This window comes from Cupressus sempervirens, chromosome 4, assembly GCF_028749045.1.
Source record: "Cupressus sempervirens isolate cs-2001-9-10 chromosome 4, ASM2874904v1, whole genome shotgun sequence".
NCBI classification, from domain to species: Eukaryota; Viridiplantae; Streptophyta; class Pinopsida; order Cupressales; family Cupressaceae; genus Cupressus; species Cupressus sempervirens.
Window position 1 is genome coordinate 485,398,508 of NC_143121.1, and position 25,619 is coordinate 485,424,126.

At 36.3% G+C, this 25,619-nt stretch overlaps 1 protein-coding gene across 1 annotated transcript in view; it reads right to left on the bottom strand.

Moving 5' to 3' along the window:
* The window catches only part of LOC149562073 (calcium-dependent protein kinase 17-like), a 79,029-nt gene extending 57,456 nt beyond the window's left edge, over positions 1-21,573 (bottom strand). Inside the window, exon 1 of the mRNA XM_089825607.1 lies at positions 20,430-21,573. Within this exon, the coding sequence (XP_089681733.1) occupies positions 20,430-21,126 (697 nt within the window). The 5' untranslated portion in view covers positions 21,127-21,573. The remainder of the gene's footprint in view (positions 1-20,429) is intronic.
* Between the last annotated feature and the right edge of the window lie 4,046 nt (positions 21,574-25,619).

The following is a 25,619-nucleotide window of genomic DNA, read 5'->3' on the forward strand; positions in this document are numbered from 1 at the left end:
GCCTCATGCAAAGCAGGGTTGACAATGGGTTTCTTCTTAAAGCTAGTGATAGCCTTACTCATGGAGTTAAGTAAATAGTAAGGGAAAGAAATTTTCTTATCATGGCCGAAATGATTAAGCAGAACAAAATGGTGTGTTCTAACTCGATCAAACCTAGGGTCCAGAGTAATATATTTAATGATAGCACGCAACACATACCTCCAGAGCTTTTTGATGGACTCCGTCACATGAAAAGTCTTGCTTTTAATCAGTTCATTCATTTCTTCGGTGCTCTTCACAAAATCCTTCACTGCATTGGTAGAGAGTTTTTTATCCCTATAAAACTTGAAACCCTCCATAGAATCTCGGTGACCGTAGCAACAACCTCCTCAGTGATAAAAAAAGAGACACCATTCACTTTCACCTTGCCGTCTTTCCACGAATTGACCATACTATTGGTGACCTCAGGATCGAAACCATGAAGTTTGGCAATGTAATTTACAACCCCTCCCTTTTTCAACTTCTTCCAAACTTTTCCCCTGTTTCTCCATTTCTCCAAATCCCCCACCAGCTCCTTTCTGCAGCATTCTCCCACCATCTCTTCAGTATTAGCTCCTACAATTCTCATAAACTCCAGGCCCTGCAACTCCTTCACATACAAAATTTTGGCTCTGTTTGTCTGGTACGTGCCAAGATAATTCACCTTACTAAAACACTAGTAGTAAATGACGATTTCGACCCACAATACGTGTCAAAAAGACAAAGATAACCTCAACTGCTTGCGTAAACCAAGAAGGCCTTTATGACTCGTACACATATCCCATATTCCTTTAATATTCATTATTACCATTAGATCTCCACCGTACACCCCTGGATTTTTTCCAGGTCGATAAGGGTCTTGGCTTCCACCGGAATATCTTTTCCCGATTGCCATGTAATCAACTTGTCAGTTCCCACACCTTTATTGGCAAACCAATCCGCAACTAGATTTGCTTTTATGAACGCATGTGTGATGTGGACAGTCTCAAATTTTGCAAGGGTGTCATGTGTCTATTCAATTAGATTGGCAATTGACCAAGAAGGATGAGAATTGCCATTTATGCACTTAATTATGTTATTGGAATCCCCTTCTAACCAAAGTTTAGTTATTCTGACTTCAAAAGCCAGTTTAACCACCTGGCACACTGCTCTAGCTTCTGCAAAATGATTGGTTCAGGTTCCCAACGGAAGAGAAAAAGCTGCAACTCCCTCACCAAAATTATTTCTTATTATTCCACCACTTCTCAAGGGACTTGGATTTCCTTTTGAGGCTCCGTTGAAGTTGGCTTTATGCCATCCCTCCGGGGGAAGAAGCCATCTGGCTTCCTGTCTTTTTCCTTATCCATCTTTTTGCCATCAACTTCAAAATCTCCCCCCTTCTTGACTTGAAAATTTTCCTTAATGTTTTTATTAATCTTCCTCCCAAGAACAAGAGTCGGCTCCTCTCTATCCCTAAAAATTCTGTTGTTCCTTTCCTTCCAGATACTCCAGCAGAAGTGGGGCAGGATCCAGGTGCTAAATTCCTGCAAAACAGAAGATTTAAACAGACTTTTCCATTGACTGATAAAATCCAGAAGATTGTCTGGCATGCACCAGCAAATCTCAAAATCCTGGGTTAGGAACTCCCAAACCTCCCTAGAATAAACACAATGAATGAAAAGATGGTTTCCTGACTCCCGCTGGTTTTTACACAAAGGACATCTATTAGGCATAACATGTCCTCTCTTTATAAGATTATCTTGAGTGAGGATTTTATTCTGAAGGGCCAGCCAATAAAAGATGTTGATCTTGGGAATGAGACCACGAAGCCAAGCATTCGCCCAAGGGGGTTTCTCTCTCAAACACCAGAGAGAATTATAGCCAGAAGCAACAGAGTAACTACCGTTGGGATTATCCCCCCAAATCATTTCATCTCTCTTATTACTAAGGATCATAGAGTTACAAGTAATGAGGGCCACTTAATTTATAGTATATGTGAACTATTTGAAGTTTATTAAAAGAAGATGATATTGTGGTGTTACAAAGAAAGAACCATTGGGTCTGAGTGTTTTAAAATTTTGGGTATGCTTCCTACATGTTAGAACAGTCGTCTGTAGATTCACAGATGGAAGGTATTTCACGTTACCCATCGACATCAATTGGACTGCCAAAAGACAGTGTTCTCAGAGAAATGTCTTGCAGTGTTTTGTTTTTAGATCTGCAAAGTCTGGGATGTCGACATTGTTGAGTTATTTAATTGGAAAGCAGTTGTTGTAAGATACACATCAAGTGATGGTGACCATTATGCAACAAACGCTGTTGATACATTGGGGGAAATGAAGGAAACATGAGTAATGCATGAAATTTTAGAGGATGGAGTGCAAAAGCTTTTAGCAAATAGAGACAAAACAAAACAGTATTCTCCGACAAATTTTGTAATGACATTCTGGGGTTTAGAAGATACAGTGATCACTGATTGGAGAGTAGAGGTAGAATCTTCTCTTGTTACACAGGTACACTATGCTTAAGCAGTTGTATCAAGTAAAGCCACATCGACTTCAAGGGATAAAGAACATAGCTTGACAGGAAAGGGAATATGCATTGAGTTACCAAAAATATTTGGAGCTACCTTTCAAACCAATGGAGATAGGAGTCAGAGTGATATGGAAACGATTATTGGTAGTAACATATCAGTCTGATTGCAATCTCTTTGATTTGAAGGAAAACAACCTAATTCACTTATGGATATTCGAAAACACCAACTATACCTTGTTGTTAGTGTCGTCTCTAGAGTGGCAGGTTATATCCATATTTGAGTACAAATTACAATAGTTTTCTAGAGTCCAAGGAGAGAGGATTTGCAAGGAGTTAGTAGTTCAAAAGTTCTGTGTGATGAGGAGCTTTGTCAGAACATGATCAGTTAATTTCCTCTAATTTACCACCAGATTTGACAATCTAAAAAGCTAGCACATTTAAGTCACAGGATCAACTCAAGAAATCAGACATAACTCCTTCCATGCCCAAAAATTGGAAACATTTAATTCAGACCAGCCGGAGGATCTGATATCATTATCGTCTTCTGAAAATAACTGCTGGTTGGGCACGTTAGCACTAAATATTCAATTCATCCAGTTCAAACTGAAATTAGAGAGTAGCATTCTCCTCCCATTTGATTCGATTTGAAAGTATTGTCAAAATTGTTCCTGTTAAAATATTGAGACGTTAGTGCCATTTATGTCTGTCTTTTATGTATTTGCATAAAGTTGTAATCACATTATGCAATCATTTCAATACAAACTGAAAACCAAACCATTACCACAAGCAAGCAGCCTAATGTCTCTTAGTGGAACGGGTGGAAAGATTTGCTAGATTTGAAATAGATTTGGGGTGGCACCCTATAGTGGCATCAGATTTGTCAAAATATCACAAGGGTAATATACTATATGCAATCTGTTTAACAAGAAAGGAGCAAGATTTTGAGGAAAATTAAGGCAGAAGTTTTTCCAGGAGCACCTTACCATTTGTTTTGAGAAAATTCAGATTAGAGAAAAAACAAAATGAAGTCACTAGCAGATCTGAAAAGTATTCTCTTCTCAAAAGAATTTATTAATGCCTTCAATCATGAGCAGTAAAGAGACTTGCAGAAAGAAACTGAAATAGAGAATGGGTTGTATATCTTTGGATTGCAACTAGAGTCCATGAAATCTCCAAATGGTCTTCTTTCCAAATTAGAAGAATTTGATTCATGTTTATCCAAAATGAACCAGTCTGATAGGAGTCTTTTGAATTGGGCTTTGCAATCCTTAATGGTTGTCTTAGTCCAGCACAGATTGATAGAGCATCCGTGTGAAGGAGTGAGACTAATAGTTGCTTCTTGTCTCTATTACGATAATAGATAAGCTTCTATTACTAGTTAATGGTTATCTGTTTGTAATCTATTGTAAATATTAGAATGTTTCTAATATTTAGTTAGTTGTAGTTATTTGTTAGCTTTCTTTAGCTTTCTTTTAGCTAGAATAGAATATTTCTATTTTTTACGATTGTTTCCTAAGGAAACATCGCTTTGTTCTTTTGTATGTATAGACCTCTTGGTCTCTATTAATAACAAGCAAGTATTTTACCAATTACATCGTAATAGTCTCAATGAAATCATCAAAATAATAGATCTTGTTGCACTGTATAATGATAGCATCTTGAAGAACATTCTACAACTTTTTGTGGATAGCTTATATGGAATTCATGATGTCAAAAGCCCTACCTTTGGTAAGCAGGCTAAGACCTTGTAACTTATAACAAATGCCATGATTTTTATCATTATGTTGGATCTTGATTGTGAAAGAATGACCCTTCAATTGTTTCTATGTTTCTTAAGCGAGTTCAAGAAACATCATCCAAACATTTGGAGATCATGCATTAAAACTATCATGTCCCTAATCTTAGATGAAGATGATGATGTATGCAGAGTTAGATTTGTTGGCATTTTGCAGAGGGGAATACGAAATATCACTTAGGGCTTATGAGCTCAAAGAGGAATTGATTGAGCATAAGATTAATAGGTTCAAGATCACAGGGTGGTAAGTGAGCTAGTAGCAATGGGCATACAGATTTCAAGATCTTCCCAAAGGAGTAGGAAACAAAAGACGCAAGAAAAAATTTGTTTTACATGCCAAGAGGTTTGGCCACTTGAACATGTTTGCAGTATTATTCAAAAGGAAGATTTAATGCAGCCAAGTAATGATGCAAATGCAGCCTTGGATCCATCTCTTACATGGCATAATGAAGACACAAAGGAAAAGTGTTTTCAATCAGTCAAGGTGGTTAGTGTGAAGGATGGTCAATCATCATAGGTAAGGGGTATTCAGAAATATTTGTTGGTGACTTGCAGAATCGTACTGATAAAACATATGAAGAAGAAAGGTATGTTCAGAAAACCACATGAGAAGATTGTAACTCGCCGGTTATAGAAGGGTGATGGAAATGTTGCTCCCTTAATCGATGATGAATCCAAAAATTTGACGAGTGGCAGCCCATATGCCATAGATAATTTTACGCCAAAACCTTTATCTCTTCTTGGTCTCCTCAGCCACAATCAATAAAAACTTTCCACGTTTGCCCAATCTTGACAAAAATTGGAGACTCAAATCAAGGCTCCATCAGTGGCTCTTGCTGAGGACATATGTCCCTTGTGGACATAATGAGATTCCAACTATCTCTAGAGGAGCAGACCGAATATCCATGGTTCACATGATGCACAGTAAAATTTTGCGTAGCCCCAGGCCCCCCAAAAAATGAACATCAATCCTTTCCTCTATTGAACACTCGATTCTGATCATGTAACACTGTGAAGTTGCTGATCATGATGTCATACTGTTCCTTAGTAGAATCTGATCCATTAGCAAATGTTAGAAAACAATCATCACGTGACATATGCCTTTCTTTCATTTCATTGGTCTGCTGTTCATCTTTCAAATCTGCATTAGGTGAATCATCTCTATAGACAATACATGCTGGCTTCGTTTCATCAACGTGGTCTTTGCTGAATGGAAGCTTTTTTAACACCTTTGAGCAGTTGTACAAGCATCTTCTTGGACATCCTTCTCCACACAATCTACCCCATCACCACAAAAAGAGTTCGAAGTGCATTCAAGAAATGTTACCTCTCTCTCATCAAGAACTCCATCAGATATAATACTTGGAAAATTTTCAGAATTACTCAACACATTCTCCTTATTATGCATATCTGATTTTGTATCTCCTTCAAAGCTTCGCTGCAACTCCTGCTCATGGGATGAATTCAAAGATGTTTCACCTTCTAAATACACTTCATGAGTTTTATCAATTTCAAAACCAGACCTGCTATCCTCATCATGATGTTGATGAACTTGATTGCAAAGAAAATCCTCCTCAACCAATGGATTTGAGAATATAGTGAATTCACATCTGTCTTCTATTACTTCTTCAAACAATGGGTTTAGGTACATGGACAATTCGGGCATACTGTCATTAGAGACTTCATCTGGATCATCAAATGTTTCATTCAGAAGACTAATGTCTTCATCAACATTATCTTCTGAACTTTCCTCTTGTTCATATATCATTTGATGTTCTACTTCATCCTCACTATATGATTCCTCAAAATGATCATCTCTTTCTTCCAATACCTCTTGAGAATGCATTGATCCATCACCTTGCTCACCATGGTGAAACGAGAAAAAATTTGGACCATTTCTTTCAACATGTTTTTGATATTCCAAATCTAACAAGGCTGAAATCTCTTCCACACTAAGAGAATCCTCTTCCTCATTATCAAATTCACTATCATCTGCAGGCATATAAGTATTAAAATGTTCAAAATTTTCATCTCCATTTGAATCTGAAACATCATTTGACTCATATTTTATTTTAGTCCTACATTCATTTTCCTTTGCAACCAGTTCATTATCCATTAGTTTGAGAAAGTTAAGAAACTGTAATGTCCCCATTTTAGCAGTTGACCAAGTGTGTGTGCGTTAGCCTTGTTCTACATGGTCCCGAGGGCTAACGAAGAGTTTAATGGGATCCTAAAGTGTTTTGGCCTAGTCATTTCCAGTTTGGGCCAAAATGAAGTTGATTTACTCAATTTCAGGCATACTTACTATTTTTAGTAAGTCGGCAGGACACAGTGCAGGTCAATTTTGGTGATTGGATTTGATACTCCTCGGTGAGAACTTTCCGATGAGCTATCACTCGCATTATTCGGAGTCCGATTGCTAATACATTTTAATGCCTGAAGTTTTATTAAAGTAACGTCTAATTTAATTGTAAAATATTAAAGTGTTACTTTAATATTTATTTTATGGGAATGTGTACCCAAGGGAGACATAAGGGGTATTTTAATATATGTTTTATATACTACACATCTTTTATCCCACATTGCCCATATGAGTTGAGCGGACCCTTGGAAATAGAATAAAAGGAAGCATTTGTGGCTTCATTAGCCAGGTTGAATATGAGAAGAAATTGGTGTGTGAGTTGCAGCTCCGTTCTTGGCATTTGAGGACGTCTATCCTCTCTTGTAACATTCTAGACGTCATTCCCTTGGGGTTTGGCCTTTGGAATTCTTTGTTATTGGCTTCATTATCAGGCAATTTAGTTGCATTTCTAGCTATAGGCAGATTTGGTATTTTGCTCATATCTTCTTCACTACTTTTCCGACGCTTATGCCGCTTTGAAGGAATGATATTACGAAGGTAGTGGACTGATTGAAGGAAAAAGCACTGTAGCAGCAAGTTCGAAAGCATGGGCTGGAGTATTATGTTAATACTGCTGAAGTAATTAGTGAGTTGATAAATCTGCCATGTATTTGGTTTTATGAATTCTGAAAATAACATTTTATTAGCAGCAGTTCATTTCCACTTTGCATATTATTGTAGTTTCTTTCTTGTTTATGTTGTATGATGCCAATTCCATGCACAAAACACAACAAACAAATAAACGTTTGATTTCCGGAGTTATAAGGGGTTTAAAACATTAAACGGAGAAATAAGAGGTTGAATGCAAACTGTTTGACAAAATTCCTTTCAGCAAATTGGTTTAGTTTTTTGGGACATCCAGGGGTGCCCATTACAGAAACCGATGATCATATAAGAGGCCTAATTCCGGCATTCTGTAGAGAAGATCAGATGATGGAGGTCTGTATTCTAAAGGTATTTCTTGATAAGCATTAAACATTCTTATGAAGAATTGTGTTGTAGACTCATCTTCTTGCTTTTCTAAATTCAAATATGCATCCAAGAGAGATATATAACTCGAACTTTCATCCAATATTTGGAAGAGAAGCATCAAATTAGGATCTTTTGGCAAGATTCCCAACTCATGAAACTTTCTTATCAATTCCTTGTGTGAAGGCATGATGTTTGAAGGTGCTTCCCGAAAAATATCCACCATCCTTATAAATAAGTGTGCCAATGTCTCGCCTTCATATCTTTCTAAATTGAAAAATTCATCTAAAGGGTGTATGTATTCTTCCTCGATGGTGTAACATAGGTCCACCTCCTGATCGTAGTATACCTTCTCCATGTTAGGTAATCAAATCATCTCCTTCTAAGTCCTCTCCCTCAATAGAGTTACCAACTGAAACTTTATTAAATAGAGTCGCCACCTCTTTCAAGGAATGTATTGATCTTCTAGGTTCTCGCTTCTAGCAGAGTACACTTCCAAACAAACTAATACAACTTCTTTTTGATACTGATCTACGAACTTAAAAATTCTGGGTAACTTCGCAATATGTATTGCAAGCAACTCTCCCCAGCTGAGTCGCCAATCTATTGGTTCCCAAAACCACAGATTGGAAATCCAAGAGCCTGCCACTTCTCTAATAGGACTTCTCAATCAGTTCTGGCCAACGAACAGGAATACTTCTCAATTCCCCTGCACTTCAGGCTCCGCTACACCCAGGCGGGTAGACCTTCTCCTTGAACCTGATTACTTGGTTTGGAGCTTTTCTAAAGCAAATTTAAACTTCTAGAGTTCTCCGGCTAGCAAGGTCCTCGAACTCAATTAAAATGAAAATTGGATGTTGGGTAATGGTTGGATGTTTTGTATAATATTTTTATATAATGGATTTGATGCTTGTAGGATGGAATATATAGGTTTTCTGACTTCAATAATAGAAAGACCAGTGCCTCTGCTCATCCAGGCAATAGAGTCAACTTCAGTGAATTTTTACATACAACTTCATAAAGTTCTTAAGCACTTATATTGCCACCAATTAAATAATCAAGATGCAACAGATCAAATATTTATGCAATCTTAAATTAGTCCAGATTGAATTTTAACTCCTCTAGTAGGGAGACAAACTGGATACAGATACGGAAATGATTTAATATTTTACAATATCTGTGATGATCAAATTTAAAATGCTAAATGACCATGCCCACTTATCTGACATTTAAATTGTATACAGAATTCCAAAAAATAATTACAAAGGACGATTCGCCTGTAGTTTAAATCTCCACACCTTTAATAATAAACAAAGAACATTTTATTTTATTATTAAAATAAAATAAAAGAATTTATATTACAAAGTCATAATGAGCTCCTTATTCCTCCATACAATAAATAAATATAAAATACTTCTTCAAAGTGTATGAATGTTCGGATGTGTGAATATTGTCTTTTCGTTTTCAATATACCCCTATTTATATCTTTTTTCCAATCTAAAATTGTGACTATTCAAATGAATGGTCATATCTCTTTTGAAATATATTTTGCTCTCTGCTTAGTTAATCGCACCACTTCAAATATTAAACAAGTAGGTAATGACACCTTTACAATAATTTCTTTTAGATAAATCGCACTTTTAGTTTGTCTTTGATTGCGATAACTATACGTTGTAATAGTATATGAGTTGCTTTGGATAATATATGATTGCACGTTGCATAAACCTTTCTCTCTATTTATCGCTGGCCTTGATTTGATATGTATAATTATTTCCTGAACCTCAATACCTCCGATTATCGCTAGGCATAAATTCAATCTTTTATAGACATTATATAATATTGCTTGCTTCGACAAATTTGAAACCCACAATGACTCTCTTATTGACGGCTCACAATATTCAGTAGGTTCTCACTTGTCTCCGTTTTGTCGATACATAGGTGCCTTTCTGTGTCTTTGTCCGTGCGAAGAAGCCCCTCCATGGTTGAGGACAAACCATATGAATTGGCGCATATTTGAAACTGTACATAGAGTCAATTTTGATGGTTGTTACTTTCTGAGTATTATTAGAAACATCATCTGCTCGTCCACCATATATTATCGCAAGGATTTGGAATGGTCAATAATACTTTTCTTGGACCCTATCGGTATCGTCATAGCTCACTGTTGGAGGCTCCCATCTTCCTTTGGCTCTGTAACATTTACCTTTGAGTATCTCATCCTTTGCTCCGTGTATGTTGTCATCCATTGCGTGTAAACATTCCATCATTTTTGTTATATGCTTTACTTCCAAATGAGACGATACATTAAATGGAATTGAGATAGTATTTGCAGAAGTCATTGTTTCTTTCTATACACTGACGTGCTCAATTTTACACACACACACATATCCATATCCCATAGGAGATAACAGCAGTCCCAGAATCATTGTTAAAGCCAAAACTGATGCCTCATATTGTAGCCACAGTAATAGACACACAGGTCAAGGATACTCTTTAACGCAGATCTTTTCCTTCCCAAACTTTCAATATCAGTTGTCTCAGCAATCTTACACTGGTATAGATATTTGCAATTTCTACACAAGAATCAACTAATGGTTTGATTACATCGGTGCTCATATCCTTGAGTGGACTCTGCAATTTCTGGGTTTGCAGAGCATTAACCAGCAATGAGAGGAGAGGATCATATACTACTGAAATAAGTTTGAAAATTCTCTGACTTTGTGCCCATCTGAAGTATTTCAGTGTTGTTTCTGCATTCTACTACTCCAAGCAAGTGAACAAGTGAAAATAGAATGCAGGAAATCAATCCACCAAAATGTTATTAATTGAAATAACTAAGCAGCAAATCCTTGATAGCCAGAGAAATGCAATGTCAATAGTGCTGAAAACTTTGTCTTGCTCTTGATACTTTTATGGTTCTGCTATATTAGGATCTGATATAATATTTTGATCCTCTCTTCCTAGTCTCCTCAGCCACAATCAATAAAAACTTTCCACGTTTTCCCAATCTTGACAAAAATTGGAGACTCAAATCAAGGCTCCATCACGGTGATCTTTCACTACACCATGAGGCTAAAAAGGAATCAAGTGAAATTAGTTCAGAAATTCCTCTTAAGGGTGAACTTTTTATTGATGGACAGGAAGATTTGATTGATAACATTTATGGTGAATCAGAAATTCCGGAGTTGCCATTAGTGCATAATGAAAACTTCCACAATTCATTTAGAGATTGGTCACTGAGTCCTTATGATATGGCAGTTGTTAATATATTGGTTGGTGATTTTTTCTTCATCCATGCTACAGTTATTAGTGGCTTCCCTACTTGGCCCATTAGTACATTTTCGGATTAGGCTTGGCCTACAAGGGTTAGTGAGTTGCAGATATACAGGGACACAGTGACAACAGTGTGATCATTCGTATAGCTGACGCAGATCATGACAGCAACATTGGGGGGTCTTTTGAGTTGTTTTTAGTGCATATTAGAGTTCTCTTTGGCAACTTTATGGTGATCTACTTCTTCAGTTGGTTGATACAGGAAGACAAGTGATTGATGGACACTTTTTCCTACTCCTAGGATCGCGTCGACAGGCTAATTTGGGATTTAGGAGTTGACAGGATGAGTGCTTTACATTTTGTGGATTGTGCAAGGTTGCTTACCTGTTTGAGGCATGGAGGAGTTATGTTCAGAGTAAAGCAGCAGGCAGATGCAGCAGTGTTTCTCAGGTTGACTTGGGATCCAGGGATCTTACTGATGGATGAGTGGCATCCTTAGTTTTGGTTTCACAACATGGCATGTTATGATTGTAAAGACACCATTATAAGCTCTAAAGTGTCTTGCAAATTGATAGGGATCCTTGTATTGATTTACAGATTCATGATTGCTTGAGGGCAAGTGATCTCATGGAGGGAGAGTTGTAATGTCCCCTTTTTGGGACATTTTGAGATTGTAAGCTAATGTATAAAAATATAAAAAGTGACTTAATTAGGAGCTTAATCCAAACCATAGGTGACAAAAGGGAAGAAGATGAAAGACAGCAAGAAGGAAGTTGAAGAGTCATTGCTTGGGCATTAAAAGAAGAAGACTTGATTCATTCAGCATCCTTGGACATTGGATTTGGTTTGAGTTTTCTCTTGGAGAAACCTGAGAAGCTTTCAGCTTTCAAGTTCAGAACCCGGGGACATAAACCTTTCAGCTCTTGGTGGGTTGGACGCAAACCAAGTTCATTATATGTGGTGAATTAATGGTGGAGTTTACTTATGCAGTTACAAGTTCATTTTCTAGTTGTGCCAATCTAAGTGTTGATATTGTATTTAAGATTTTATTATCCTATTGTATTGCTGGTTATTATAATGCAACAACAATTCTGAGGATCTTTATTTGAGTATCTGTTGGTTATTTTACTGGTTAACGTGAAATGTGTTGCGAATTTTATCTGTTTATATTTCTGAAATATGCTTGAGAAAATTTGGGGAGAATATCCAGGCGAGATATTACAGAAATATAAAGCGCCTAATTATGAGATATCTACATTAATTAATATAATCATCCAATGGTGAATAAGGATCGTTCTTGTAACAACTAAATGTTTGAACTCTTGTCCACCAAAGATGTCAATTTAAAAGAAATTGTTAAACAGGTGCAATGCCTAAATGTCACAAGGTCGCCCCTTTGTTTCCACAAAATAGACTTATCTGCAGATACAAGCGCGAATTTTGTTCTATATTGTTTTCCTGCAAATACTCTTATATTGCAGATTTACACTCTTATTTCCAGGTAATCAAACTGTACTTTTTTGTTACTCAAAAAACCCTCACAGTTATATTTTAGAATAAAATAAACCACTGCGTTGCATTTCTAGAATTGATAAAACCTCACAAGCTGGTAGGAAAACCAGCTCTGATACCATTATAATATCCTGCCCAGATGTTTAACCCCAAACTTCTCACAACTAATTTCAGAAATATAAGAGATAATCTTTGCAACATATTTCATATTAACTAGTAAATAGAGCAGCAAATACTCAGATAAAGATCCTAAGAATTGTTATTGCATTTTAATAACCAGCCATACAGTAACATAATATAATTGAATCTTAAAAACAGCAGCACAATCACATTGGAATACTAGAAAGGAACCTAAAATGCAACTGTAAACTCTATCACAAATCCACCACTGAAGACTAACTGGGTTTCCATCCAATCCACCGCGAAGCCTGAAGGTTTTTGTCCTCGGATTTTGAAAATGAAAGTTGAAAGCTTCCCAAGTTCCTCCAAGAGAAAAATTGAATTCCAAATTCTATACAAGCATATTGCAAATGAGCTCACTCCCTTTTTTGTCTTTCCTCTTCTTCCCCTTTTGTCACCTTTTCCCCTCTGTAATATTAAAATGGCCTTTTAATAATTTGCATTCATCTTCCAAACCAGTCACCTTTTGTATTTTATGAAGTTAGCCTGTAATTTCTTGTAGTGTCCCAAAAAAGGGGACATTACATTCCTCCCGCCTTGAGATTGCTTGTCCTCAAGCAATCATGAAAAGGGGTCTAGAATATAGGGGTTGGCCATCTTCTGTGCTCATTCCCACAATTAGCATAACATCACTTTCAGACTTCACTTGTTGCAACGTTACCAGGGATTGTGACCAGTGCACATTTTTACTCTATCTGATGCATTACTCTGTTTGGGTGATGGTTTTCATGTGTCATGAAGGCTTTAAGATTTGTGGACACAACTGTATAGGCTCATATACATAATTTTGTCAAGTTTGCAGCATATGGTACTTGTGAATAAAAAAAGTGGTACATGGTTCCAAAGCAACAATGGCTTTCACCAGTAATAATAAATGGGTCTGACTTATGTGAGATTCCTCTTCTAGAATATAGGGGTTCGGCATCTTCTTTGCACATTCCCAGAATCAGCACAACATCACTTTCAGACTTCACTTGTTCCATCATTACCAAGGATTGTGATAAACTACAGAGTACATTTTTACTCCGTCTAATGCATTACTTTGTTCAGGTGATGGTTTTCATGTGTCATGAACGTTTAAGATTTGTGGATGCAACTGTATAGGCTCATATAAATAAATTTGTCGGGTTTGCAGCATATGGTACTTAAGAGAAAAAAAAGTGGTACATGGTTCCAAAAAAAGAATGGCTTGCACCAATATTCAAAAATGGGTCTAAATTGGGTGAGATTCCTTGAAAGTGGCATCTAATTGTTGTCGAAGTTTTTGGGAAGTTGATTTCTTATATTCTATGAAATCTCAAGCTCAATTTGAAGGCATCTGGATTAAACAAGCAGGTTCTTGACTCCTCTTTCTATTCTTAAGATGACTATGTAATTACTTGAATAAGAATTAATGCATGTTGAACACTTTCATCTTAAAACTCATGCATCATTAAGCAGTTCAAGTGTGTGTGCAAATCAAAGTATCTGATTTTACTGTATTCAACCATCTCAGTATAATTCTAGCATTACTCAGTCTGAAGACTATACTGACATACCTGAGATACAACACTTGTTTTTTTTGAAATTAAATATCTGGTAAAAGGAAGGAATAAAAATAGAGAAATAATTTTGATGAATAGTCACTTCTAATAAGGAAGTGCAACAAATTAATAGTGGTTGTTCACAGAGAGCCTCAAGTTAAGCAGCAATTTGGGGTTAAAAGTGTGGACAGTTCTGGAAATCATGGGCCAAGTTCTCAGGCATCGAGCAGATAATTCATATACAACCTTGTTACCAACTCATATTTTTGGGAATTACTAAAGGTGGTTGTTCAATATGTTTTAATAAGTGAATGACGCAAGTAGAAAACATTTCTTAGAAAACATATGCAAATTGTTTGGCAAATTTTCTGTGAGGAAAAGGACAGAATAAAGCAGTGTTAGTGCAGAAATTTCCAGTAGAAACAGGGGTATTCTTACAATGCATCAGTTTCAAAATAGAGGCAATGGAAGATTTGAAAAGCAAGATGTTCTCAACGGAATTCAATAACACCTTTAATTGTGAACAGCTAAGAAACTTACAGAATGAAACAAAAACAAGGAATGGGTTGTTTATCGCTGGATTGCAATTGGAGTCAATGGAAAGTATGGATGGTGTCCTGTCTAAGCTAGAAGAATTGGATTCATTCTTATCCAAAATGGATCACTCTGATTGAAGGCTTTTGAATAGGGCTTTGCAGCCCTCCATGGTTGCCTTAGTGCAACATATGTTAATGGAACATCTGGATGAAGGAATAAGACTAACGATTGCCTCTTACCTAAGTGAAATTATCAGAATAACAGCTCCTACTACACCTTACAATGATAGCATATTGAAGAAGGTATTATAGCTGGTTGTAGACAGTTTACGTGGACTACATGACGTCAAGGACCCTACTCTTGGTAAGATGGTGAAGATCTTGGAGCTTGTGGAAAAAACCAGATTTTTTATCATTGTGTTCAATATGGGTAGTGAAGAAATGATTCCTCAGTAGTTTCAATATTTCTTAAGTGAGTTTAGAAAACATCATCCAGACATTCTAAGTTTTTTGTGGATGGCTGTTAAAGAGCACCAATTTCAAACTTAATGTTGGTCAATTTGGGAGCCTATCACCACTTTCGGAAGGTCGGGTAGAGTTGGAAAATATTCTAACCCAAATCTGGAATATTTTGATATGTTATCTACATAATGTTTGATGGAAAAGTCTAATTCGCTAAGTTGTCAATTCAGGTCCAGGGACGGATTCGGATTCGTGGGTTCAGGCAAAAAAAAAAAATCCCCATTTGGGTTCGTGGGTGGGTTCATGAGTATATGTGTGTCTGTGTGTGCGCATTATATATATATATATATATATATGCATTATATATACAAAAAAATCAAAGAAACCCGCAGGTCCTCCTGGGTACGCTGTGGATCCTCCTGGATTCGCCATGGGTGCTCCCGAATTGGCCATGGGTCCTCCCAGGTTTGCCGTGGATCCCTCTGGATTCGCTGTGGGTCCAGGCAGGGTCCTTCATTTGGACTCCGAGCAGATCCACAGTCCAAATGAAGGACCCTGCCAGGACCCGCAGCGAACCCAGGCGCGAACCCGGACCTGGATCCAAGCAGCAGGGTCCGAACCTGGTAACTTAGCTAATTCATGGTTCTAAAAATTCTGGGCAGAAGTAAGGATTTTGGTTGAATTTTTCCTAAGTTCAATGATAATTTGAAATCCATATTTTAGTTAGCTGCAAAAATCAGATTTGACCAGAAACATAGGTTTGCCATGAAGATATTTATATGCAAATGAATTTCCAGAATTATGCTGCAGTTCGTAAAAGTCTGTTATCAGATTTTCCCTGGTTTGCATAAATTTGTGTCTATGTTACCTGAGGATGTGTTTCCACCCCTAAACCCATGGTTCTGGAAATCGTCCTGGTTTCGGGGATGGGGGGACGGCAAGGGACGTTTCCAAGCCATCCCTGCCCAGGCAAGAGAACCAGGAACGCCTACCCGAAACACATGAAATGGTCAATGCATTTCTAGTAGGCACTGACCATCTCAGAGACAGTTGGGGACAGCTAAGTCGTTCCCCGACCATCCCAGGGACTGATTAAAGTTTTCGGGGGCAAAATTATATTAAATTAAAAAAAGTTATTAAATGTCAATTTTTTGCCCACTTGCAGACCTCACAAACAATGGAAGGATATTAAAATGAAAAATAGGTTTATAACATATGATATGTTATTTCTAACATATCATATGTTTTTTCCTTTAATTTCTTCCTACTTCTGTGAAGCACACACAAACAGATGAAGGGCGTACGATGCGGCACAAACAGACGTTTTGCCTTTTGAGTCCGGATGCATGTAGGGGTTAAAACACACACACAGGGTGTTGGAAATATACACAGGGGCATTTGTAGAGCTATTTTGAAAGCATTTGCAGAAGCATTTTAGTGTTTCACTATTTCAAAGATATATATATCGTTGTCCCCTGTCGTCCCCTACACCGGCCCAAAAAAATTGTCCTAAAGACCCATTTCCCCATCCCCCGTCCCAGAAACTCAGGGTAACATAGATTATTGTTGTGTTTTTGGTATCCTATTTGGGGATGTTATGGATGTGCACCCCAATGCATCCATAGACTGTGGATGCGCATCTATAGACTACAGATGCGTATCCACAACCTGTCCATACACATACTCTGCCACATCCAGACTCAAACGCATTTGCACTACGATGCAAGAGCAAGGGGTGTGCATCCAGTAAGTTAGGTTAAAATATTTGGCCTTTATTACAAAAATATTCAATCTACATCATTTATTGACCTAAACTATGGAAATTAGAAGTAAAACATATTTTTGGTTGGTGATGATAGCATGTACACAATGGGTACTCCTACATCAAAAGGGTGAATATAATATGTGTTCAAGCCAAGCTTCTGCACAGTTTCTTCTGAAATCAGATTACATTGAGAGCCAAAATCTCCTTTGTTTCATGGCTTGGGTTTTCAGTTGGAACAACTTGCCCATTTCCTCTTCTCATTCAATGCACCTCAGTTCCTTATTTACTTCCAAATTTTCATCAATCTCTATCTCTTATTTGTTCTTCAACTATGCCTGAGATATTCTTTGCAGTGACTCTTAGGATGTAATTTATTGTGCAAAGCCAATACTTAGTATTGGTGTGCCCATCAATAACACAAAGGCTGCAGTTAAACTTGTTATCTTTTCAATTAATCAAAGTGGTGCAATTTTTCTTATATTCTATTTACCCCTTTAATAGGACTCATCTAGCTGATTTTGCCCTTCCTTGGACTGATTTCTAGACTAATTTTTTCTTTGAGGATTTTCCTTCTCCATTCTCCTACTCATCCTCAATGTATACGTTGGCACATACTTCATTGAATTCTTTAGATTGTTTAAGATGAGTCTCCAACCTATGCAGGAACAGAGCTCTTTGATGTATTTGATCATGCTGTCTTTGTTTTCCAATTCCAATCCCATCTACATACCTTGGCTACAGAATTCTGTAGTATCGTCCAACACACTTTGACCATTTCCTTGCTTGGAATGCTGTTACTTAATTTTTAAATCATTTTATACCCAGTAGGATAAAAATCCTTACAACATAAATATTCAAATTCAACCAGCAGATTTACAACTTTCTTCTCTAAAGATGCTAAATAACTTTCCCACCACATTAGAGCATGTCTTATTTTGAGACATGCAAAAAATAAATTAGTGTCGCAAACATTTTGTACACTAAAATATAGCCCTATATTTTTTGTCGATTTGTCTAACAATTCAGTATTAACTTTTCCTTTGAAGTTCTCAATTTTCAATTTAGTTTCCACCTTGAAATGAGTGTATTCAGATTTTACCTCAGGTTTTAGAGGTTTCACTTTACTCGTGAATTCATCTTTCTCTTCTTCTACTAAGGATATTATTCTGCAATACTTGATTCCTTGTCTAGAGCATGAATAACCATATCCATGAATAATTGGTTTCTAGTCATTAGCTCCCGCTGTTACACAATATTTTCTTCAAATTGTACAGGTATCCGTGTTGTGCTAAAGGGCAGCTACTCTCTTAGCCAGATCGTCTCCATTGTCTTCACCGTCTATCCCACCAACTGATCCCACTTCCTTGTAGATATTATTGGATTGCAAGGTAGCAACTCTTTGTCCTTGGCGGTAGACCCTTTTCAATATCACACAAGTCACAACTCTACAATACGCAAAAGGTTATTTGAAACAAGTTCTGATACTTGTACTTCAATGATAGTTTAGCATGTTTGTTGAATGATCTGAAAATTAAATAAGTGTTGTCTTGCAAAGGAAGAAATAGATAATATCACTGAAAACAAACACAAAAAATTGACACAATCAACTTTAACCCTAGAAACCTCAGTAGAGGTTTTTAAAACCAGCTAAAGGAGGCAAATACTCAGGTTTCTTGGTTTCGTTATGGCTAAAGATTAATTGAAAGCACCTTAATAAAGCAATTCCAAAACCACCTAATGCTTTTTGCTATTACAGTCACTCAAGCAGTTCATTCCTTCTCCAATCAATTCAATGGTTCAGTCATATAATACTCGCTCTACATACCCCTGCTAACTTTGGACAACTTGTTCCCCCATCATGCTCAAGTAGTCTTTCTTTCATGACCTGAAAAAACTCTTAAATATCTTGAAAAATGAGACAGTTGTCTTGCTATTACTCAACCTTGTCGAATTCTAAAGACAACTATTATTTTGTGCTAAACATAATTTACGTTTAAGCCTCTTGTGGTTTCCTAAGAGCTGTCTATTCATACAAAAGTTTAATTACCAAAACCTTGCCAACTGTTGGAACAGGCAGTTTCGAAACCGTCACCTACTGTACCAAGAAATTTTGTGATAGTTGCATAATTGATAGCTGATGTACCTTGCAGTTTTGTCATTATTCCAAATATACTCTGTTTTGAACCCTATTGCCAACAAACTCTTGTCTTGCTATTACTCAACCTTGTCAAATTCTAAAGACAACTATTATTTTGTGCAAAATGTCATATACGTTTAAGCCTCTTGTGGTTTCCTAAGAGCTGTCTATTCATACAAAAGTTTAATTACCAAAACCTTGCCAACTGTTGGAACAGGCAGTTTCAAAACCGTCACCTACTGTACCAAGAAATTTTGTAATAGTTGCATAATTGATAGCTGATGTACCTGGCAGTTTTGCCATTATTCCAAATATACTCTGTTTCGAACCCTATTGCCAACAAACTCTTGGCTAACTGATGAGAGGATTTTGTTTTCCTGATCCTCTCATGAATCATATGACCACCAAAACAGCTCATATCTACTGGTTGTACATTAAATCGACAGAGAACATAGATATTTTAACAAAGACACATTTATATTTACTCCCACTGTTAGTATAATTAGGTTTTCCTAGGATGAATATCAGGGGTATCTTGTAGAACAAATAAAATTATGTTATTTTTGGGTCCCGACAAATTTACTCAAACATTCAACAAGCAACATCCGTTACTCTGGATGACCATTTCCTACCCAACTGTATGCACGTGGGTGTAAGGTAGATGTGTAGAATAGCAAAGTATGAAAAGGGAATATGCATGTCTCGCAAGCATGAAACAAGGTGTCAAAAAGGTGCAAGATTAACATTTTATAGCAATACAAAAGCGTTATGAATGCTTCATTCAAATAGCATTGTTGTTAAGTTTTCATATTTGACTTTGCAAACACACAAATTGCACTTCATGTTAAAAAAGTGCCAAAAACTATAACAAGCGAACATTGTATTCTCATTTGAGATTGTATTTATCGGCTTTAATATAGGAGCTCATCCATTTCAAGCCCGAGGAGGCTTAAATATGTGTAATTTGAGTGTCGTCTTATGTTAGACTTCATCTTCCTCTTCCACTGCCCTTATATTGCTGTCTTGAATGGTTAAATACATAATACTAAATCTAAGTCTATAGCCGTAGGGCTTTGTAAATGTAAGTGCAGAGGAGGATTATGCTTCTACGATAGCTAGTGTTAATTAGCGAGAGAATTCGTGTGGCTATGAACCCCAAAATGTTTGCAGTTAATGTGCAAAAAGCAAAAGGTTTGAGTTTTACGTTCGGTTAATGGAGTCTGAAGATGCATCTCCTGTGTCATAAAGATGGTGAGCAGAAAACAAACTTCCGGATAATTGCCTGTTTTACGTCTTGCATTGGGCATAAATAAGAAACAGAAAACGGCAAGGCAATAGACTTACCTGGCTGTATGAAAACTGAAAGGCCGAAATCAATAGCTTTCAAGGGTGAATTCTCATCCTTGTTCAGCAGTAAAAAATTCTCAGGCTTAAGATCTCGATGCATAACTCCCATTGTATGACATGTATGCACAACTTGGACAATATTCCTAATCACCGCGGCCGCAGCTCTTTCGGTATAGTGTCCCTTGGCAATTATCCTATCAAAGAGATCTCCACCAGCACAAAATTCCATGACTAAATGGACAGCCTGTTTGTCCTCAAAAGCCTCCTTCATTTCCACAATATTAGGCTGTCCCTTGAGAAGGGCCATGATCTGGATCTCTCTTCTCACATCTTCAATATCCTGCTTGTTCTTCAGTTTCCACTTGGCAATGGATTTGCAAGCGAAGAGCTCCCCGGTGACCTTGTTGGTGCACAAATATGTCACTCCAAACTGCCCCCGTCCCAACTCCCGGCCTATTGTGTACTTTATCCTTACATCTTCCTGGGGTCGACCAAGCACGTTCCCCATGCTCTCTTCCTTCAACACAACTGGCTTCGCGGGGCCCATGTTACCAGTTGGGGAAAGTTTCACTACAGGTATCTCTGGAGCAGGAGAAGCCTGTCTGGGCTTTGCGGGTGAAGGCGATTTTCGCTTACTATATTTTGCTGGCTCACTCCCGTCCAAAGTTTGATTCTTTCCCAAGCAGTTACCCATTGTTTTTCTTCCTCCAACTAGTCAATACAAAATTCTATACAATTCTGGCGAATTTCTATTCAATTCTGGGGAATTTCTATACAATTCAGGCAAATCTCTATACAAGTCCGGTATGTGAATCAGTCATGCCCTGACTGCATCTTATCTATATAACTAACAATTGTTGCTTTAATGTTTAATTCAGTTTTCTGTGAGCTGAAAAAAATGCAATCCGCGCGAGTTTTATTTTCTCAGATAAGATGAAATCACTTGTTTTCTAGTCCAATAATGATGTTTGCGGGTCGAATGGAATTCAGTGTTAAAGCACGAGTATAAAGCTTGAAATGTAAAGAAGCAGGACAACCGGTGAAGGCGTCAATTGAACTTGGCTTATAAGCCACGACCGCCAATTCCATTTTCAGCGCAGTTTCTGAAGAGATGCCATGTATTTGCAAAACCAGTTATCCTCAACTTTATTTTTAAAATAATAAACATAAATAAATAATAATAACTAATATACGATTAAAAAATAGTATATGCCAGATAAAAATTAGTTAAAAGGTGTCGGATAGTGACACAAGGATCACATGTTGCTTCTCTCTCTACTTTAAAATTAAAAATAATATACTTCTCTCGAAAAAATAGATAACTAATTTGTATTCTGCAAAAGTTTCGTTCGAAAGTGTTGTATGGTGACACAAAGAATATATATTTAACACTTTTCACATGAAAAATATAATAACAAATTATGATTAGAGTGGTATGTCTTGTGTAAGTGTGCTAAGAAGGGCTTAAATATTTTTCTATTTTTTTGGGAAGAGTAAAGTTTTTACAAATCGTTTATCCACTAAAAAAATATTGACTGGTAATTTTTTTTTTTAAATAGAATTAAAATGTATATATATAAATTATTAAATAATTTCTATGGAATTCAAGTTTAAAAAGTGAGTTTGTTTTCAAATAGATTTATATCAAATAATAAAATCATAGATTCATTTAATTTATTCCCTTCGAAATGTCTAGAGTTTTATAATGGTAGAAGCTTAGTAAATCAGTGGTGGTAAAGACAATATTAATCTTCAATTTGTTGATCCAAATCTATCCATACCATTATTTATCTAAGTTATTGATGGAAGCTACCATAGACTCCTCTAGGACAAATTTTAATTCCAAAATATACAAGTGATGAGAATTTGGATCAACCCCTCTTCCCTATGTCTCATTACATTGATCTACGTTGTATGAACTTTAATGGTTTGAACTTGGGACCAAGATCTATTTCCACTTCAATGAGATTTTAGGATAAAAGCACAAAAGATGTCTTTGATATTTTTGATAGTGGAGGGGATGCAATGTTGGGACATCAAATTAACATGTCAAATTTGATGAAAGGGTCATTGATCTCAATAATATATTGTAGATCGTGTACTAATTGTGAGTTTCAATGACAAGGTGGCCTAAGATGTGACTACCACAAGTTGATTTGGTATGCAAAATTTATAACTTCTAGTCTAACCCAGTCAAATTATATGAGTGTCTTTGTACTAGAAATTCCTACTAAAAGGTGACTTTTCTATTTTCTCTTGTGGTAGGGGTTGATTTTTGGTAGGATGCAATCCCCATACAAATAGAAATATTTTACTTAAGGTATCTCCCTAGTTTTAGGAAAAACTTTTAGAGGCTTGATACCTTGGTTTTTTAGACTCCAAACCTTTCTCTTCTCCTCTTCCTAGTTCTTTCACTTGTACAACCCTTCCTAACTTTGAATTACAAATTTGGTAAGGAATGTTTTTCTTTCATTTGAGATTCTCTAGATAATCTTATACTTGTCTTGAAAATATTGAGTAGATGATTACATATTTTCCTTTTTTGAATTTTAGTTGGGATTAGTTTTACAAAAAATAATTCTACAATACATACAACTTAAAGTGGATAATAGAATTTGAAATAAATATAATTAATTATGAAGTTGTTTTCTTTGGGTGCAAATCTTCTTTTTCTTATTTTTTTCTTCATTTGACCCTACAACATAAGAAACAAAGTTTTTTTTAGCGGTGAATCTTCGCTAATTGGTGATTTCATCTCCTCGATCAATCATCATTTGGAAAATAGAACATATATAGTTGGTCAATTGCATTGCCAAAACTTTACAAAATTTGGGTCTAAAGCCTAGGCTAGTCACCCATTAGTTTACACATAATTGGCTGAAAATCCTAGTCCAATGCTAATGTAATATACCTTTAGGATACAATTATTTTAAAACTTCCATCATCCTTTACCTGTTGTTTTCTAATTGGACAACATTATTTTGCCCTTAGTATAACAAAATATTCTCCCTTGGATTGGGCATCACCTACCATTTTACAAATGTGTGTCACCAACTAGCCTCATTTAGCCAACTATTTTATATTTTGAGCTTACATGGGAAGTGGCGTTTCACCTACTTTTGACATTCCCGCTTATTAATCCCATGTAATTCACCAACATAGTTTGGTATATATACATTCATAAGATATTTTTATTTTACATAGTTTGATCTTTTGTAATCTAGCATTTCTTATTGTTGCTGAAGTTTCAGAGTGTCGAGAACATTACCCACTAAGAAGTTGTGACTCATGGTTTTCCTAAAAGGTAAGTGATTCTTAATATATTTTTTATATGGTTATCTTTTATTTCCCATTGGAAGTGGGTAGTAGATACCCTTTGGACATCTCACATCCTTAGATAGGATTGTGAATTCTATTGGGTAGTACTATAGTAGGTATATCCTTTTTATGTGAACAAATCATATTATTATTATTATATGTAGTCTAAGTAGTCTATTATCACAATTTTTTGTTCAATGAGTTGAGATTTGTTTTGTAGCCTTTATTAGTTTGAAATGTCAAACAAGAGGGGTTTAGGTAGGATCCCTGAAAGCCAAGAGAGGCCACCAAAATGTAGAACCTTATCAACATACTTTGGTGATGGATATAATGGCAACCTATAGGATTCACAACCTACATCTCGAGTGCATATTGAAAAAGGAGAATCCTCACAAGTTACAGACTATTTTGAAGAAGTTCAAGTTGGTGAACCTGATATCTCAATTGAGGATGAACTTGAAGATGATTTTGAGGTAGTTCCTTTGAGTAGGGTGTCACAAAATGATACTATAGACTTGGGTGAGAAAAGAAAAAGTAATGTCAAAAATGATATTATAGACTTGGGTGAGAAAACCAAAAGTGATGTCATAAATGATGTTTGTGCATAGAAGGGAAAAGGAAAATTGAAATAAAAAAAAGATCGATCTCACTGTGATCTGTCCAAAAGGTTTTTAGTTAGAATGGGTGGAGAAGTTTGGGTTCATTGAACCAGTGCCAAATCCAATTGATGGTGAGCCTCCTATAAAATGCAAATGTAAGATTTGTACATTGATATCAAAGAAGGAAAATAGGTTACAAATTAAGCTTGATACCATAGAAAAGCATGTCAATAAAGTTTACAAAAAGAAAAGTATAGATGGAGTTGAAAAATCTGTGCTAACTTGGAAAATAAAGGACAATTGTCTACATATTAGGAATGCCGAATTATACAAGTTACACGAGAAATTATGGGAGAAGTGTTCTGCAGCAAAAGGTTTTCTTAAAGCTTTCCTTAGGAAAGCAATGGAAGTGGAAAATATGGAAAAAGTTGTTCAATTAAGTGTCACCTTTTATATTTTGAGTAGAGGGCATCCTATGAAAGACTATCCTTCAATTATTAGTTTAGTGCACTTTTTGAAAGTTTGAAACTATTTGAACAATTATAGGTTAGAAAACAACAGATGGGAATTGGCTAGTTGTGTTACACGAGTTGAAAAAGAAGATATGAAGGCAAAAATAAAATAGTCACATTTCATTACATTGTCTCTAGATGAATTTACAATAATTTATTATACTTCCTAGGTGTGCATGCATGTTTATACTATAAATGATCTTTGTTGTCAACCCTTTCTACTATTTGTTGCTGAATTGAATTGTAGTGCGATAGCGAAGAATTTATATGATTTATTAAATAGTACTCTAATTGACTGTGGAGGTATGGATAACATGCAGATTGCCAAAAATTTGGTGTGTGTTGGAGTTGATGGAGCTTCAGTTATGTAAGGTCATAAAGACGATCTTTGCAAAAAGATCGAGAATGATTTGGCACCCTACATTATTCCCATTCATTGTATGACCTATTGAATGAATCTAGCTTTTGGAATTGTCAGCAATTTCGGTTGTGTTCGTAAAGTAGAATCTTTAATCAAAGAGATTTACCAATACTTTTGTCAAAGTTCAAAATGAGTCTAGGGATTTCAACACTTTGACGGGAAGAAGATTCTTAAAGGTAATTATACCAGGTGGATCTCTTTGGACGGACCAGTGCATCGAGTATTCTCTAAATATTTGTAATTGCTTAGAATAATCCACTCTATGCAAGACAAATTTCCTTGGCTTTGTTTGACTTAACTAATGTTAAGGTACTCTTAACTTTAGCAGCTATTCTCC